At 39.0% G+C, this 18398-nt stretch overlaps 1 protein-coding gene across 2 annotated transcripts; it reads left to right on the forward strand.

Moving 5' to 3' along the window:
• The first annotated feature begins 4949 nt into the window (after positions 1-4949).
• On the forward strand, positions 4950-18097 carry LOC306994311 (uncharacterized protein). 2 transcript variants are annotated; one of them, XM_079639923.1, is made up of 6 exons: positions 4950-5964; positions 7192-7263; positions 10370-10699; positions 11129-11470; positions 11836-11951; positions 13032-18097. In XM_079639923.1, the coding sequence occupies exons 1-6, from the start codon at positions 5826-5828 to the stop codon at positions 13287-13289; spliced, it is 1257 nt and encodes a 418-aa protein (XP_079496049.1). In that variant the 5' UTR covers positions 4950-5825; the 3' UTR covers positions 13290-18097. The 2 variants fall into 2 exon arrangements, with proteins under 2 accessions (XP_079496049.1, XP_079496050.1); XM_079639924.1 differs by lacking the exon at positions 4950-5964 and adding an exon at positions 9513-9579 and having other exon boundaries at positions 7193-7263.
• Positions 18098-18398: the final 301 nt, after the last annotated feature.

Here is an 18398-nt window from a genome sequence, read left to right on the forward strand (position 1 = left end):
CCAAACAACGTCCCTCAGGGCTTTTAGCTCGAAAATGTGCAGATTTTGACAAATATTGATAGATTTCATAGGTTTACGTCAGATTTCTATAGAGAGGAATAATATTCATTGAAATTATACCCAAAATGGGCCGATGTAATCATTATGAGCGCTGGATAGCCTGTGTTTTCATGCCCTATGCACATTTAGTACATTGAACACATGAAGAAGAGACATATCATATGTGACATTCCAGAAGACACAAGCAGGGAAGAGAAAGCTTTAAAGGGGGAATGGACATGCTTGATCTATTTTTGTTTACAAAGAGTTAAGTTCAGGGTCTTTATGTGCTCTTGTACATTCCTGTCCTTAGGTTACTGCTGCTTCAGCCAAATTAATTGTAAGTGTCCCAAAACATTTGAAATAATATAAACAATATGATGTTCAAACTTTTGACTGCTTTCTTTAATAACTACATAACACAATACTTGTACTTTTACTTTCAGTACTTGAATAGTACATTTTAAAATAAACTACTTCCAATACTTAAGTACAATTTTTTTGAATACTTTAGTACTTCTACTTAAGTGTGGTGCTTTAAGAGCACTTCAACTTCTACTCAAGTCACTTTTTTGATAGAGCACTTCATATATATATATATATATATATATATATATATATATATATATATATAGCCGCTATGGAGAAAACTGTGATATCATCGTCCAGGGCAGGGTTTCCCAAAAGCATCGTAAGCTTAAGTTGATCGTAGAACAATTGCCACCAATGGTCTCTACGATCAACTTAGGCTTACGATGCTTTTGGGAAACGCAGCCCAGCTCAGTTCAGTTGTCATATAATGGTGTCAATGCAAGCAGATCAATATTATTGTTGAATATTACATGTCCCCAACTAAGCAAGCCAAAGTCGACAGTCATCAAACTTAACTAAGTAAAATCGATACTCCAATGTCCGTTTGAAGAGAACTTTGTCAGAAAAACTAAAGGTAAAAGAGCTGGGCCCAGACCAACATGCAGGTTTTTTCACCTGATTTTTTTCATTACACTTTATAGAATAAGGTATCATTTGTTAACATTTGATAATGTATTAACTAACATTAACTAATAATGAGCAATACATTTGTTACAGTATTTATTAATCTTTCTTAATGTTAGTTAATAAAAGTCCAGTTGTTAATTGTTTGTTCATGTTACTTCACAGTGCATTAATGTTGAGATTAACATTAACTAAGATTAATAAATGCTGTAGAAGTATTGCTCATTAGTTCATGTTAACTACTAATGTTAACTAATGAAACCTTATTGTAAAGTGTTACTGATTTTGTGTACATAGTTGTCCTCTGTCTCATTTGTTTAAATCGGTCATGGAGGTATCCACAATTTCTCTGAAACTGGTAAATTAACTCATCATAGCTGTTTTTATGAATAAACAGAAGACAAGGTCAAGGAGATTTTCTCTAACTTTGCCTGTTCTGCAACTGAAATAGTTTGATATGTCACAGATATATCTAGAAATTATTTACCAGCCACCACTGCGTCAAAGCTACACCTCTGTACCATATCTGAACCTTAAGGATACTTGTCGAATGCTACTAATATGCACCCTTTAGGGGTAGAAAACATACAAAGGTGTACCTATGATGAGATTACTGCCCCAGTGAGAAGCTAAAGGTAAAATTTGAGCACTTTCTTGACAGTGTAAACAAAAAACATAGTTAAAGCTTATTGAACGTAAAAAAAAAATGGCTTTCAAGTATAATGCTAAGTGGGCATAATTACCCATTTTATCCTTACAAGTACTTTTTAAAGATCAGTTTGCAAGTTCAAAGGTATGCTAGTTCAAGTGCATGCTTTAAACGTAAAAATGATCTGTATCAATATCTGCGATACTGGCCCTGTATTTACTTGTATCGGATGGCCCACCCCTACAAGACAGACTGAACCTCACAGCGATTGGCTAATACTCACGTTATCCACTTGATATTTGCATAAAGTCAAGAACTGCCCAACTCAACTTCCATATGATATGAATGAATTGAAAACGTACTCGGTTACTAGCGTAAGCTCAGTTCCCTGAAAGTAGGGAACGAGCATTGCGTAGCTATACGCAGTGGGAAAACTCCTTTTCTCAAGAATATTGAAACCATTATTTTAAAACGTACTGCAGATCCACAGTGATCACAAAGCAAAGCGTCTAGCTCGCTCATTGGCTGTACTATAGGCTTATGCCTATAAAAGCTGACTCTTTTGCCATAGAATCAGCAAAATACTTCCCTTTTGAGAACGTTCACTTCATATTGCGTAGCTATACGCAGTGGGAACCCATTTTAAAACGGCATTCTATTGGCTGGCGACTTCGCCCCGGAACCATTACCTGGGGCTATACAGCCTGAGGTCGGGCCCCTTCTTAAAGGAACACTTCACCCATTTGCATTAGACTTTGTATTTTTAGAAACCCAGTCACATTTTCGAATGATCATGGTTTATTCCCTTATTTTCCCCTGATATGGGAGAAATAAGGATTTAAGTGTTCCACTTCCTGCTTTTTATGACGCAAAAATCGTCAATTTGTATTCTGAAGTTTCTTAAGTTTCTTAAGTGCTGGTTAAATAGTAATCACTGTGGGGCATCGATGAGAATGCACAAAGTTCCTTTTAATGGCTTTTATTTTGATGGCTCAACATGTTCAAGTTGTGTGTGGTTACTATAAAAGAATAACAACATTGCCATCAGTTACAAGTATGACAAACATCAAACATTAACACAATGATGCATATAACAAGCAGGTTTCACCAGATTTAAAAGAGCTAAACAACAGATCTAAATCCTCAAGTGCCCAATTGCAAGCAATATACAATATCAACATCCAAATACATACAACAACATTATCATCCATGTATAAAGATAAAAAGGTACCCACCAAACAATCTATACACATCATCATCATCCTACAATCAACAATATATATATATAATACAAAACTATCCACTTACATTTGATGCACGCACACAATCCACATATCAAAACCCCAGTCAAGGCCATCACTTGTCCATAGGCCTCAAACACTATTCAATGGCTTCCACCATGTCCATGTGCTCAAAGAGGAAGTAGGGTGACAGATATTTAAAGGAACTTTCAGTATCGCCCCCTACTGGCTCATTTCCTTCAGAACAATTTGCGTCATAAAAAGCAGGAAGTCAAATTTCTTTGAATAAGGGTAAGACTACAAACACTAGCTCATCATTTATCCAGTAGAAGGCGCTGTTCCGCATGTTTTCAACCCGCCCATAGAGGGATCTCACTCACAGAATGTACATATAGTGTCAGCCATTCTTTATTTGGAAGCTAAAGCTAACAGTTTCTTATTCTGTGGAGAAAGCAGAGTAGTAGCGGTGACCATCCTCTCTTTCCCGGACATGTCCGGCCGTCGAGATCGTCCAAAATGTCCAGGATTCGGCTTTTGCTTTCTGCAGTCGCATTCATAGTTTACATGCACACCTTTTGTTTCAATCTAACTGAATTCATTCCGATCTGTGAATCTGAGTGTAGTGTTTACATGAACGCTAAACAAGTGATCGTTTGATGTGCGTTTTAACATTGCTAGGAAAATTCCCGCTCCTCCGTGAGAGATACGAGACCGGTGCGTCTCACAGGCGCCGGCGCCACTCATCAGTAATCACGCCACCGGGCTCGCATCGTTCTCCGCGGCCGTCAGTCTCGTTCCTGCTCGTCACAGTAAACATGAGGAATGGCGACTGAAGAACGCAAAAGCCGAATCCTGGATATTTTGGGCGACATCAAAATACTGGGCAGACTCACTAGTAGCATAGCCTTGTTGTTTACTGCGATCTCTTACCGGTAGGCGTGGCCTACTAGGGCAGCGAAGCAAGTGCATTCTGGGAGTTGTTGTCTTTCATCCCCATAAGCCAAAAATACATTTTCTGGCTTTTCTCAGTCTAGAAGGCTCCAAATTCAAAAATAATTTCACATTTCTTCTACATAAATGACCCATTTTAAATACACATTCATCTTTCCAGAGGTGAAGTGTTCCTTTAAGGTATAAATGTCTCAGAGGCTCGGAGCCTCTAGATAAAAAGTACCCCTGGGGTTTCTAGTTTGTAAAATCTCACAAATGAGGATGGGACCAGCCTGCCGCTCCACAGATCTCTTCGATTGGTACGCCACTGGACCAAGCCCATGAGGAGGCCGTGCCTCTAGTAGAATGAGCTCTAACACCTGTAGGGCATTGAAGGCCCATGAGAGGTGTAGGCTAGAGAGATAGTCAAGTCATCTTCATTTATATAGCGCTTTTAACAATGTAGATTGTTTCAATGCGGCTTTACAGTGATAAACGTATAATTTAAGGTAACCGAGATTGTTTTGGCTTTATAGCGGTTCTTGAATAAATATATTTTCCAGCTAAAGTTCGTTTTGATTGATTCACTTCCGTCGCAAAGATCATTAGTTATTAAATTTGAGGCCGCTAAGACGACATCGTTATCTCTACACAGACTTTAAATGTGAACCTGTGAGAAACGCTGATGGTGTTCACGTGCGCATTAAGAATTAATTCTATAGTTATGCGCATTTGAATATATGTGCGCAGTTTTGTAATTCCCTACAAACCAAGCCTTAAACTACTTGTCTGGCCTTTACATTTTTTTATACAGAATTGTATCACTTCGGGGTAGATACGTGAAACCGAAATTATCCCAACAATGCTTTATCTGTAGAGTGGTAAAGGGATCCTCCATAGGGAGAGGCTAGTTGGCACTTCAGCACTGCGTTGTCATCGGGTCCAGGCGAAGGTCCTTCGTCAGATCTGGGCTGACCTAATCTATGCAGCCTAACATTCAAGTCGTTATCATCTTCCGACGGGGGAAGAGCTGATAGTGATATTACCTGGGCTCTGAACGGGGCCTCGGTGTGAGCATGACTCTGGAGTCGCCAGGCCCAAACTCAAGGTATGCAGTGCTTGTGGAAAGCGCTTGCAGGTCGCTCACTCTTTTAACTGAACTGTGTAGAATCTCATATGGATGGTCCAGCGCATTTAGATCGGCGTTTCGTTGATCGACTGATCGAGTCTGTTTTTCAAAGATGGCTTCTGCTTGTATACGTGAAGTTGACTGTATGTATAAAATATCAACTGTACATCCGATCCGTGCCTCAAAATGTTTAAAAAAGTGGTGGGGACAATATCGACCCTGAGAAAAAGTGGTAGGGACATGTCCCACCCATAGACAGTATATAAGATGGACACAGCGACCCCATAGATTTCAACAGAGAAAAGTGAAGCCCATTTGAAGCACTCACTTCCTGATCGCCAGGCGAACTGCGCAGACTCAAACTGAGCTTGATGACGTGAGCAACGTGTCTGACAGTTGTCAGTCTTCTAGTAGATGTGCCGAGAGAAATCTGAATCATTCCCTTCCGAATCTCGCAGAGACGGAGAGCGTGAGCATTAGCTGTCCATGAGCTAGCAGCAGGATCAACTTTATCACTCTCTATGGACTTCTCCCTTGACTTTATCGGACTTTATGCCTCCACGTCCCCCCGATTGCTTGCGAGCTTCTCCGCCGGTCTATACGGTAATTTCTCTACAGTGCGACAGAGAGTCGCATGGTTATGACGCAATCGTTGGCCTATTTTTTACAAAAACAGCTTCTACAGGGTTATTTCTTCAACCCATTTTCTGGGTTATTTGTGTTGGGTTAAAATTATGGGTTATTTTTTAAGAGAGTACCCATTTTCTGGGTTATAGGGCTAATATTTTGACCCAATTCCTGGGTTGTTTGAGTTTCTGGGTTATTTTTCAAAGAGTAACCCATGTTCTGGGTCCCCTCGGCCCCTCCCCCCTACAGTTGTTCTGGAATTTTCTCACAACAGCCATTTGAAATAACTGACACTTCGCGCTCAATCCGCTTTGGCCTGTGCTTCTTCGGTGCAACTTCGTCGTGTATTCAAGGTAAGCGAGTATTTTCAGAGTTGATATAATGTAATATTTTCTGTGTCCATGTCCCCGTTGCTAGTTTAGCACCATTTGCTGAACAAATTACCATGGCTTATAGTTGCTACGTTGAGACTGGTGTTAGCTGTGGTAATTGCCCAGATAGCAGGCAGACGTCGATTCAACGTTGATTCTTAGTTGTAAAGGTTAGTATCAATCATCAATCAAATTTCAACGTTGGATCAATCTTTACTATTTATTACGTTGAAAATAAAACATTGATTCAATGTTGAAATGCAGTTGAATGGCGTGTCTGACGTTGATTCAACGTTAATTCGATGAGCAAAGTGATGTTGTTTCAATGTCAGGAGAGACGTCGTTTCCATGTTGGTTCAATGTCAGTTTGCTATCTGGGTGTGGTTGTCATGTACGTTAACGTTAGCTACGCTATCGCGAAAACATCTAACTAGTTTAAAGTCTGTGTAAAGTCAAAATAAATATGTGTTTTGAGTTTGTCAGACTAAAGAAGAAAGTGTTAATCAATCGTTGAGTTATTTTGACCAGCTGCGCCGTGCTTATCATATTATACAGTGCTCTACTGGCTGAAGTAAAACCTGTTAACGTTAACCTTTGCAAGTGCGCCGGCGCAAGCGTTTTTTTGGTTTAATAATTCAAAGTTACTATCAGTTTTAATGTTATTACCGTGACAAACTATACATCATTAAAAATATATTACTCAAGTTTCAGTATTTGACCACTATTGTATTCTGAGAAACTTATATTAACTTATGTCTTAATTTGTGTCAGAAGTTATGAAAAAATAAGTCGATACCTTTAATATGAATTATGATCGTCAGCCGTCATAATCATGTGACATTCCAGGACGTCCCTGACATAAACAAAGCTAATAGAGATCGCTGTAAACAAACATGCCGATAAAGACGCTGTGAAGACAATAAACATGATTGCAATGATATTTGATTGACCTGTGTTCTTCGAGCCATGTCAGGAATTTTCATAATAATAGATTATATTTATAATGTAATGCTAATGGATATAGACTTTATCACCTTGCAGAATATTATAAATTGGAAATTGGGCCACGTTAAAAAGCAACAACACAACATTCCCTTAAAAGTTAATATGTTTTAGCTTTATAATCAAAGAGTGTCTGGTGAGTGGTTCACAATTGTCTCGACTTATTTAATTAATAATACTCATGTTGTCTTGTTTTCTGTCTTTCAGATGAAAACATCTCCATAGATGAGGAGGCATTTCTTCTCTTAGATGAGGACACTATCAACAATCTTGTCCCAGGTTTGAAGACTTTAAAGGAGAATTACGGCGAAAAATGAACCTAGAGGTAATTAACACATACCGAGTCAACCGTTCTTTGGGATTTGTTTTCATAATAATCAAATGTAAAGAGTTTTATCTCTAAAAACTGATTAGCTTATAACGCTAGTATATGGGGCATCGAATATAAATAAAAAGATATCGTTAGTTAATACCACTAACAAGGCTCAAAATAGCCTCACACTAACACGGTAGCATAATGAGGGTTACAGACAGTTTAAAAAGAAGATACTTTATAAAGACAGTACATTACGCGTATACAGGCACGAGCCACAAACTCCGTGCTAAGACAGCGACGTGCTCTTAGCACGGCGTTTGTGGCTCGTGCCTGTATACGCGTAATGTACTGTCTTTATAAAGTATCTTCTTTTTAAACTGTCTGTAACCCTCATTATGCTACCGTGTTAGTGTGAGGCTATTTTGAGCCTTGTTAGTGGTATTAACTAACGATATCTTTTTATTTATATTCGATGCCCCATATACTAGCGTTATAAGCTAATCAGTTTTTAGAGATAAAACTCTTTACATTTGATTATTATGAAAACAAATCCCAAAGAACGGTTGACTCGGTATGTGTTAATTACCTCTAGGTTCATTTTTCGCCGTAATTCTCCTTTAAAGGACAAGTTCGGTATTTTACAAATCCCAGAGAACGGTCGACTCAGTAACCATGTGTTATTAACCCCTAGGTTAATTTTTCGCCGGAATTGTCCTTTAAAGGACAAGTTCGGTATTTTACACTTAAAGCCCTGTTTTCAGATCGTTTCTGATGAAATAGAACGGTTAAGATTGAAATTTGGACACATGCTGCTGGCCCGAGAATTTTTGGTTTCTGTGGTAGCACCCCCCACCTCCACAATGGCTGCATAGGTGCACTGGAACAATCCTACGATTAACTACGATAAAACCTGTTGGAAAGCATCTTTTGCAGCGATTTTTATGTGAGCCTATCAGTGAACACCCCGGACCACTCGGTGAGTTTCACGTCTTTGTAAACGAAAGTTTAATGCGTTTTACGAAGGATTTTTCCAGTGTACCTATGCACTGGGGGTGTGCTACCACAGAAACCGGAAATTCTCGGGCCAGCAGCATGTGTCCAACTTTCAATCTTAACCGTTTTATTTCATCAGAAACTCTGAAAACAGGGCTTTAAGTGTAAAATACCGAACTTGTCCTTTAAGCCTTAAGTTCAATCCAGTTATTGAATGTTGTCGAATGTTTGAGAGTTGTTTATTTTTCAATTTTTTCTTTCTTATATTGTTATTACAGTCTGACCTAAAATAAATAGGAAAATAAATATGTCCAAGTGTGTGTTTTTTTTATATATATAGTTTAATTTAATGCAATAAAAATGTAAAAGTGCTTGAAGTGTGTAATATAATTTAAAACAACGTTTTATTTTCTGAAATAAGACATACTGGCATAGTAACCCAAGTTTACTATGGGTTAAACTCCTGGGTTAAAAAGGGACCAACTAATTTCTGGGTTATTTAAACCCAGATATTGGGGTTGTTCTTTTGACCCAGAAGGTGGGTTATATTAACTACAATCTCTACTATCAGTCTCCTAATGCAGAATTATTTATTTATTTATTTGTCTGTTAGTTGTGTACTATGTTTGATGGCTATACTGTTGGTGGCAAAGCAGTTTCCCTATCGGGATTAATAAAGTTGTTCAATTCAATTCAATGTTGGGTTTTTTTAACCCAAAATTTGGGTCAGGTATTTAACCCAGAAGTTGGGTCAAAAAGAATAACCCAATTTTCTGGGTTGAAATAACCCAGAAATTAGTTGGTCCCTTTTTAACCCAGGAGTTGGGCAGTGAATGCGCATGGGTCCACCGCACCGAGATCATCGCCCTCCAGCGGTAAACAATTTTAATTTAGATAAGTTTCAAAACAGTTATGACGTAATGAAGCCTCGTTTACAGAAATCACGTGACCGTGGCAGTTTGATACACACTCTGAACCACTGATTCGAAACAATAGATTCACAAAGGTTTCCAAGCTTCATAAAGCAGTGTTCCGAAATCGACCACTACCCTTCCTCACATAAAAATATCAATACTGTTTTTTTATTTAGCATGAAATTTAATGTTTCAATTAAGATTTGAAGTGGAAAAATGTTTGAAATAAGATTTGAAGTGGAAAAAAATATTGTTAGCTAATACTTGTGTAGCATAGAAGTAGCCTACTTTCTCTTGCTCATCAGATCATAAGCATTACGCAACTGCTGAAACAAAGCACCAGTCAACACAGAAAACCTTGGGGTCAATCAGGTTAGTCAATTATTTAATCGGGATGGTTACTTATTTACTTAGCAAGGATTTCTCTCTCACTGTAACGGTCACCAGCTGGAGTGCCCTTGAGAGCCACCAGAGGGCACTCCACACCAGACTTTCATGTTCACTCACAGACTCCATCTCCCATCATTCTCTGCCTGGACTCATCAGCACTCGTTATCACATTCACCTGTATCTCATCTTCTTGTTTAGTTCACCCCATATAAGCCTGGTTCATCCCATCACTCACTGCAAAGTTTTATGTTGTCACACTGCATTTCCGAGCGTTTCTCCTGGTTTTCATGTCTCTTGGTTTTTTTGGATTTCTTGCCTGTTCCGTGGATTACTCTTTTGCCTCTGACCCCTGCCTGTTTTGTTTGTTTGTTTGTTTGTTTGTTTCTTTGTTTGGACTGCCTACCTGTGTTTGACCTCTTGCCTGTTATTTGGATTACCCCTTAAATAAACTGCATTTGGATTCTCCACCTTCCTGTCTTGGAGCAGTTCATGACACTCACTATACTATTCCTGTTACTCCTAAACAGTTTGCCACTGTATTTGGTGCTGTGTGTCATTATGTTATTTAAGGGCTATAATAGTTTTTAGCAAGTTCTTAAATGCCTCTCTCAGACCTGACTGACACGTATGTAGTTAGAATATGTTTTAAGTGAGTCGCTTTGGATAAAAAACTTCTGCCAAAATAATAAAGTGTAATGCAAACACTTTATGTGGGGGATTCAAACTGCAGGATTAAAAATATATGTAGAAAAACTGTTAATTTCTTCTCCAGGTTTTTTCGGTGTTGGATCCGATGAAGTGTCGCTGATCGAGGGAGATTCAGTCACTTTATACACTGGTGTTAAAACAAACCAACACGAATATATTAAATGGTATTTTAATGGCATTCGCATCGCTCAAATCAACGGAGATCTCAATAAGACTTGTACAGATGTTCAGTGTAATGAAGATACTGAGAGATTCAGAGGCAGACTGAAGCTGGATCATCAGACTGGATCTCTGACCATCATGAACATCACAAACACAGACTCTGGAGTGTATGAACTGAAGATCATCATCAGCAGCAGCATTCGTGGAAAGATCTTCAGTGTTACTGTTCATGGTGAGTTACTGAATGTTTAAATGCAGTTTATATATGTTTAAACTATAGTTAATTTGCTTGATTTTTTCGCCCTAATGATATTCAGTCCTTGTCTTTTTTCATCAGTTATAATTCTTATAGTCTCTTACAGTTTTTCCATTGACAAGGTGTTAGTTTTAACAGTTCATTTTTTTCATAGGAAGCTGCAGTTGAGCTCAGATGTAGTCGACAGCGTATAATCACCCAATCTCTGATCAGCTTCTGTTATTATCGGTTTAAGTGAGGATTTTATAAAAAATATGTAAAGTAGGTTTGAGTAAAAAAAAAAAAAAGTTTATTTTCAGATCGAAAGTCAAGAAAGGGCTTATGCAATGTCATTCGTTCTCTCGTGTTGAGGCGTTTGTTGTTTTCCTCTAAAGAACTTTAATCATCTGTTGGTTTGTGTTTCAGGAGTTTCTGCTGCTGAACGAGATGAAGTGAAGAAAGAGTCAGTGAAGGAGGGAGAATCTGTCACTTTAGATCCTGGTGTAATAAAAAAAACAAATGATGTGATGACGTGGTATTTTAAAGACATTCTCATCGCTGACATCACTGGAGATCAGAGTAAGATCTGTACAGATGTTCAGTGTGAAGAGAGATTCAGAGACAGACTGACGCTGGATCATCAGACTGGATTTCTGACCATCATGAACACCAGAAACACAGACTCTGGAGATTATAAACTACAGATCATCATAAGCAACAGCAGCTTCAGCATCACTACAGTGAAGAAATTCAATCTTACTGTCATTGGTGAGTGTATAATTCAGCCATTAAATGCATTTTGTTTTGAGGAAAACAGTTCAATATTTTTCAATCAACCCAATAAAAAAGCGAACTTTGACTCAATGACACTTGAACTAATGTTATAAACATGAAAAATGCAGTTTTCCTGTGAAATATTGTTTCCTGATGAGTGTCTTAGTGATTTAAACTGCTTTTGTTAAAAACAACAGAAGGTGGCATTCATACTGTAAGTTAAATCAATATCATACAACTGATGACCAGAAAGGTGTATGTATAATATAGAAAGGTGTAAATATGAGTCAAAGATATTGTTAAATACTGGGTGTATTATCAGCCAACTTGTATGTAATGTCTGTCTTCCTCTGTTGCAGGTTCAGGTCGGTCTCCAGCTGCTGTAGCAGGAATATGTGTTGTTGTTCTGCTGGTTTCTGCAGCTGCTGCTGTGATTTACTATCGCCACAAGATGTGTACACCAGTACCACAGAACGTAAGTATTACAAATAGCCGATTTAACAAGAAATAGGAATTTAATTCTGTATAAATGTAAACCGTGAATGTATAGGATTTTGTGTCTTTTATTTTTAACACTACAGTTCACCAGTGAGGCAGTCAAAACAAGCAAAAACACAAATAACTCACAAATGAACTAAATAAAATGCCATTACAACAGTTTAAGCATTTTAAATGTGATATTAAAATCATAATAATCAAGCTGACTCTCAGTTAGTTCTGGCAGGTCACGTTAGTCAAGCTCGCATCAGTGACTCTCAGCTGATCCACGTCTACATATAGGAATACGACGCCCATCACTGTATACATGTATAAGCTCTTTTAGTATTATCAGCAGCATCACGTTTCTCAGGAGTAAATTACCCTCCTCTCTCCCCAGCTCCTCCTCTCGTCAGTCAGGATTTGGCATTCTGATTCCCCTTTAATCAGAATAAATTCTCGAATTATGTTGTACTTTAAAATCTTGAATTAAATATATTTGAATGCATTCATGTTGGTTCTGTTCTGTTTACCCTAAGGGGGGTTATTGCTGCTCTCCCTGCTCTTAGGTAAATGGACTGCATTTATATAGCGCTTTAACAGACCCATGGCCACCAAAGCACTTTACATATTGCCTCACATTCCCCCATTTATTCACTCATTCATGCACCGACGGCAGTGTCAGCCATGCAAGGCGCCATCCAGCTTGTCGGGAGCAGCTGGGGTTAGGTGTCTTGCTCATGAACACCTCGACACTTGCAGGAGGAACCGGGGATTGAACCACCAACCTTCCGGTTTGTAGACAATCTACATGAACCACTGAGCCACTGCCGCGCCAGTATGCTAATTGTCAATCGTATTTTTTCGTCATATTTGACGGTAGTGGTCCTGACAGAACTTCATTTTTGTATTACTGAAGTACAGGAGATGTCGGTTTGGTGCAGTTTAACAATATTTAGGAACCATAAACCTCTATATAAAATACAATCCCATGTCTGTAGTATGTGTGTGTTTGTGTAACTGAAACATCAATCCTTCTCATCACTTTAACCTTCTGTGAATCTGTATTTTCTTACAGGAGGGTGATGATGATAACCCACCAGCTGATCCCAATGCCATTCAGGAGGGTGATGATGATAACCCACCAGCTGATACCAATGCCATTCAGGAGGATGATGATGATAACCCACCACATGATCCCGATGACATTCACGCTGATCCCAATGCCATTCAGGAGGATGATGATGATAACCCACCACATGATCATAATTTTGATACATTGAAATGGACACTGAAGAGAATTTGGAAATGGAGAGAAGATCAGCTGAAACTCTAAATATCACGATTCCAAGATTTCAGTGGTCGGTTCCAATACCAGTGAAATTTCAATGGGCTAAGTGAATATAGGTGGAACTCTTTACTGCCCTTGAACTTCAGAAATCCCTTTAAAGGTATACATGTGAATTAAACGTGGCTCAATGGCCTTCATCATCACAGTATGGTGCTTATCTAGTGCAAGGGATTTCATCAATCTGCTGAGTCACAGGATGGTTCTGTTTGGGGAGACAGTCGTCTTTTGAACTACAGACTATTTTTCTATAGTGTGTTGTGTTCTAACCCGAGCGGCAACCTCCCTGTCTCTCTCTTGAAACCAACACGAAAGTGACTTAAACTGCAATTCATCGACTGGCCGCTGGCTGGATGCAAAAGGGAGTCAAATCTGTATATCCCCCGTGTTAAAATGCCCATGCCTGACTTCTTGACTTTACAGTAGAATTTTTTTTTTACAGCCTGGTGCAAAAAGTGTTTTTTGTCTATATAGCTTATTATTCACTTCATGACAACTGTTGAGGGGGTGAACTTTTTTTTATAACTAGTTTAAATTATATTAAAGGTGCTTTATGTAACTTTTTAACTCTACTTACAATTCCGTTGCTTTTTGGAGTTTTCAGATTTGAAGACATCTTTAGATATAGAGACTACACTCGTTCTGCGGTACCATTGCACTCACGGAACAGATAGACTATATATATGCTTATTTAACTTTAGTTGAAATCCTACATCTGTCAGTTCTCAGTCCATGCAATATGCTCATCCTTGAATGAGCGTGGATTTCTAGGAGATGTCATGCACGCGCGTGTGGTTTGAAATGAGCTCGCGAGTTCACGTTTCCTCGCGTGTAGATCTGTTATCCTCTCATGGAAGTAATTTACCACGCGCGCCAGCATCAGTTGTGCGCTCGGTTCTTTAGTACAGTGGCCGAGAGAGCTCAACACGCTGCAAATGAAGAAAACCACCACCACGTTAAGAAAACATCTTCATCAGTTTCACAACACACGTGTGCTCCAAATATTCACAACACAACCAAATACAGAAACGAGCTGCAAAAGTTCAAAACAACCAAATACAGAAACGCGATTATCTATTATCTACACTACACGTTCCAGTCGGGTTCGTCACTTATTGGGGCCCCCTGGCAACATTTCCGTTGTGTTCTGTGCTATTTGCAGTGTTTCTGTATTTGGTTTGTGTTGTGAGTATTTGGATCATACATGTGTTGTGAAACTGATGATGTTTTCTTAATTTTTTTGTAAAAAACATTCATTTGAGTTTCTGGATGCTGTTCTATTTGTGAACCATTGCAGTACTAATACAGAGCATCAAAATATCAGACATCACAATAACTGTCACGAAACTGCTCCGAGACACAAAGGTTGAGATCCAATTGCAGCTTTATTTGAAGTGTAATACCGAATTGTAATCAGCACAAGCAGGGATCAAACACAGGAAGGCAGTCCGTACAAACAAATACACAAAACAGGCAGGGGTCAGAGGCAAAAGAGTAATCCAGGGAACAGGGCAAGAAATCCAAAAACCAAGAGACATGAAACCAGGGAAAACGCTCGGAAATGAGAAAATGAGATACAGGTGAATGTGGTAATGAGTTTTTTAGGAAAAAAATCATCTTTTTTTTATATTTAGCCAGTACAATTGTGGCATTTCCAGTCATCATCCCCAGTAATGAAATTTTGGCACAAAGAACATTCAACCATTACTTCCCTGCAGTGTGCAGTCCTCCATATGCGGTACACATTCACGTGTGTTTGTCCTGAATTTGCAACGCCAACTATTGGCTCTGTTTTAAAATGTATTTGACCTTTCCTGAAGGAAGTTAGAAGTTCTGTCCTCAACCGGCCCTCGCGGAACTTGCTAGAATTCGACTGATGTTGGACAGCAAGATAAATAATCGTAAATTGGTCTTCCATTGGCCTAAGTAACCATGACAAAATTTGTTTGTCTTTGTTGTTCAGCATTGTCATAAATGCAAACCTGATTGTTCCTGCAAAACAGGTTGCTAGCAGTGGTTGCCCCCAGTGTGTAAAATTTGTACAAATGGGCTGCTTGGAGTACCCACAATCCCTCAATTATGTAAAACACAAAATACAACACTTGCCATGAATGTGAGGGTACCCGCTTGCAAGCAAGTATGATGCAAAATCTATCTCATCACAGCCAAGCCAGTGGTGCGGATGGAGAACAGCAGTCATTTTGCTACGTTTTGGGACCTATGGAGGCCTTTGTAGTCTTAACTGCTGATCTTTTTTTGGGAGGGGTCTGCTCCTTGCCAGCATGGTCCATAGTTCTTATTTACAGACTAGGGGTGGAGCCGAACCCGAATACGGTATTCGGAAAGGCACAAATAACGTGTTTTTTACAAATACTTATTTCGAACAAATACTTTAAAAAATATTTGTATTCGGGAACAAGAAAAACTTTATTTCAAAAAGCTGCGTTTCCTCATGAGACCGCAGTGCACGACGCCCGGATGAGTGAGAGAGTGACGGACACGGCTGCTCCACAGTCCACACAGCAACAGAGAGCGCTCGGCTGATCGAAAAAACACTTAACTCCATCACTATTTTTGTTGAATAGATGTTTGTTCCTTAACTGGGTTCCTGAGGCAGTTTATAACTTTCGAGAAGCGATCGGGGGATTATTCCATTACGCGGCATTATTGACGTCTGCAGTCGGTGCTCTCATGCTCGCTCTGTTTACGTACAGTAGCTGTTTAGCGCGGTAATTTAGACAATAGGCTGTTGACAGAGTAATGTTAACGTTTGGTTAAAAAGTTTAAAAATGCTTGTGTAGTTTTGTCGAATTGTATGCACGTGTGGGAGTTATATGGTACGTAAGTTACTCTGTCTTTTGCAGACAGCAAGATGTAGGCTGCAGGCTTCATAATGTTCACAATGGTATTAGTGGTTTAACCATGGATGAGGTAATGGCTGTTATGTTATTTTCTTTTCAATGACATTCCTTGTTTCATTGCTGGATTTATGGAAAAACATCAACCAATATTGCATATCCATAATTATTATAATGGATATAATTAAAGAATACTTACACATAACGTAAATTAGAAGTGTAACGCAAATTTTTTTTTTATGATTACGATTTTTACGCCTATTTTGAATTTTACTCGAATACAAATACAAATACAAATACTTTTCCCCCCTCAACAAATACAAATACAGATACAAATAGCGGCTGCTTTGCACACCCCTATTACAGACCTTGTTGTACTCCCAGGTTTGTTTGGGATGCCAGTGTTCCTTAAAGGTTTCTGTGGAACAGATATGTTTTTTTTTAAAAGTGTGATAGATAGATAGATAGATAGATAGATAGATAGATAGATAGATAGATAGATAGATAGATAGATAGATAGATAGATAGATAGATAGAAAGAAAGAAATATAGAAATATAGAAAGAAAGAGATAGATAGAAAGTAAGAGATAGAAAGAAAGAAAGAATATAGAAAGATAGATATAAAGAAAGAGAGAGAGAGATAGATAGATATAAAGAAAGAAAGAGAGAGATCGATAGAAAGAAAGAAAGAAAGAAAGAAAGAAAGAAAGAAAGAAAAAAGATAGATAGATAGAAAGAGGCAACTTAAGCGCGTTCTCTCGCTGCTGTTCCTGAAATTACCGTATTCATAGTAATAGGCGCACACACTTACCACTTATCTTTTTGGGCGGCTGGCTTGACCGTGTATTTTCAAACCGCGGCTGGCTTGACTGCAGTAAATAGGCTTGTTTGAGATGAGCAAAATCTGCGCAGAACCGATCACCGGTGATCAGCGCGAGAAGCATGCTGGTTAGAAAAGTGTCCGAGTGCGGTCCGCCTGGCTCTGATGTCATGCTGACGTATGTCAAAAAACTCTCGCGAGCGCAAGGCGGATGTGTCGGATTCTGCAGTTGCTCTCGACCATAGACAGTATATAAACTGGACACAGCGACCCCATAGGTTTCAACGGAGAAAAATGAAGTCAATTAGAAGCACTCACTTCCTGATGGCCGGGCGAACTGCGCAGGCTCAAACTGAGCTTGACAACGTAGATGTGACGTGAGCAACCTGTCTGACAGCTGTAAGTCTTCTAGTAGATGTGCCGAGAGAAATCTGAATCATTCCCTTCCGAATCTCGCAGAGACGGAGAGCGTGAGCATTAGCTGTCCATGAGCTAGCAGCGGGAGCAACTTATCACTCTCTATGGGCTTCTCCCTTGACTTTATCAGACTTTATGCCTCCACGTCCCCCCGATTGCTTGCGAGCTTCTTCTCCGGTCTATACTGTAATTTCTCGACTGTGCGACAGAGAGTCGAGTGGTTAAGACGCAATCGTTAGTCTATTTTTACAAAAACTGCTTCTACGGGGCCATAGCGTAAGATACAAGGTAATGGAGCCTTTTATACATTGTCGTGTTTCTTAAGAAATAAATAATGGACAAATGGAGTCTTTAAATGCCTTAGATGTAAAGTTATTTGCTGTCAAAGTGGCGCCAAAATGAATGGGAGTCAATGGAATGCTAACAGCAGGTGGGGGTCGGCTAGCCAATGGTGGCGCCCGGGGATGCTTCAGTTTCCGGGGGATAGATTACCCCCTTGCTCTCGACCGACTGCGCTGATCAAAAGCATGATGGGAAATTGACTTGCTGACGACACAGCTTAATGCTCATTGGTTTAAACAACCATGATGTTTTGTTCTCTTTTAAAATGTTTGATTTTAAAACTCTGATATCATGTTTTATGTGTATAAATTATGTGTGAATATTCCCAATCTCTCTGATAGTGCGATCTCTATATGGATTAGGCCTATGTGATTATGTCATTATTATAATAAAAAAATATATAGGCCTATATATAAACACAATAAAGTATATTAAAGAAAAAAATGATTGATAAACATGTATTTGGAATGGGATTAAATAACAAGTGATTTGGGTGTCTTATTCATTATATTTATTTGCATATAAAAGCAACAGAACTTAAATTAAATCCAGTGTATTAGCAACACTGTGCACGAGCGTGAATCCCGCGTTATATCCATCTTTGATCTCACAGGTGTCTGATCCACTACGAGAAGAGAGAACTGTCCGGCTTGCCTACG

Source organism: Phoxinus phoxinus (genome assembly GCF_949152265.1).
Source record: "Phoxinus phoxinus genome assembly, contig: scaffold_111, whole genome shotgun sequence".
Taxonomy (NCBI): domain Eukaryota; kingdom Metazoa; phylum Chordata; class Actinopteri; order Cypriniformes; family Leuciscidae; genus Phoxinus; species Phoxinus phoxinus.

Coding starts and splice junctions, on each gene's coding strand:
- LOC306994311 (XM_079639923.1), top strand. CDS start 5,826: ATGTTCTGGGTCCCCTCGGCCCCTCCCCCCTACAGTTGTTCTGGAATT. Junction 5,965..7,191: donor AACTTCGTCGTGTATTCAAG/GTAAGCGAGTAT, acceptor TCTGTCTTTCAG/ATGAAAACATCTCCATAGAT. Junction 10,700..11,128: donor CTTCAGTGTTACTGTTCATG/GTGAGTTACTGA, acceptor TTTGTGTTTCAG/GAGTTTCTGCTGCTGAACGA.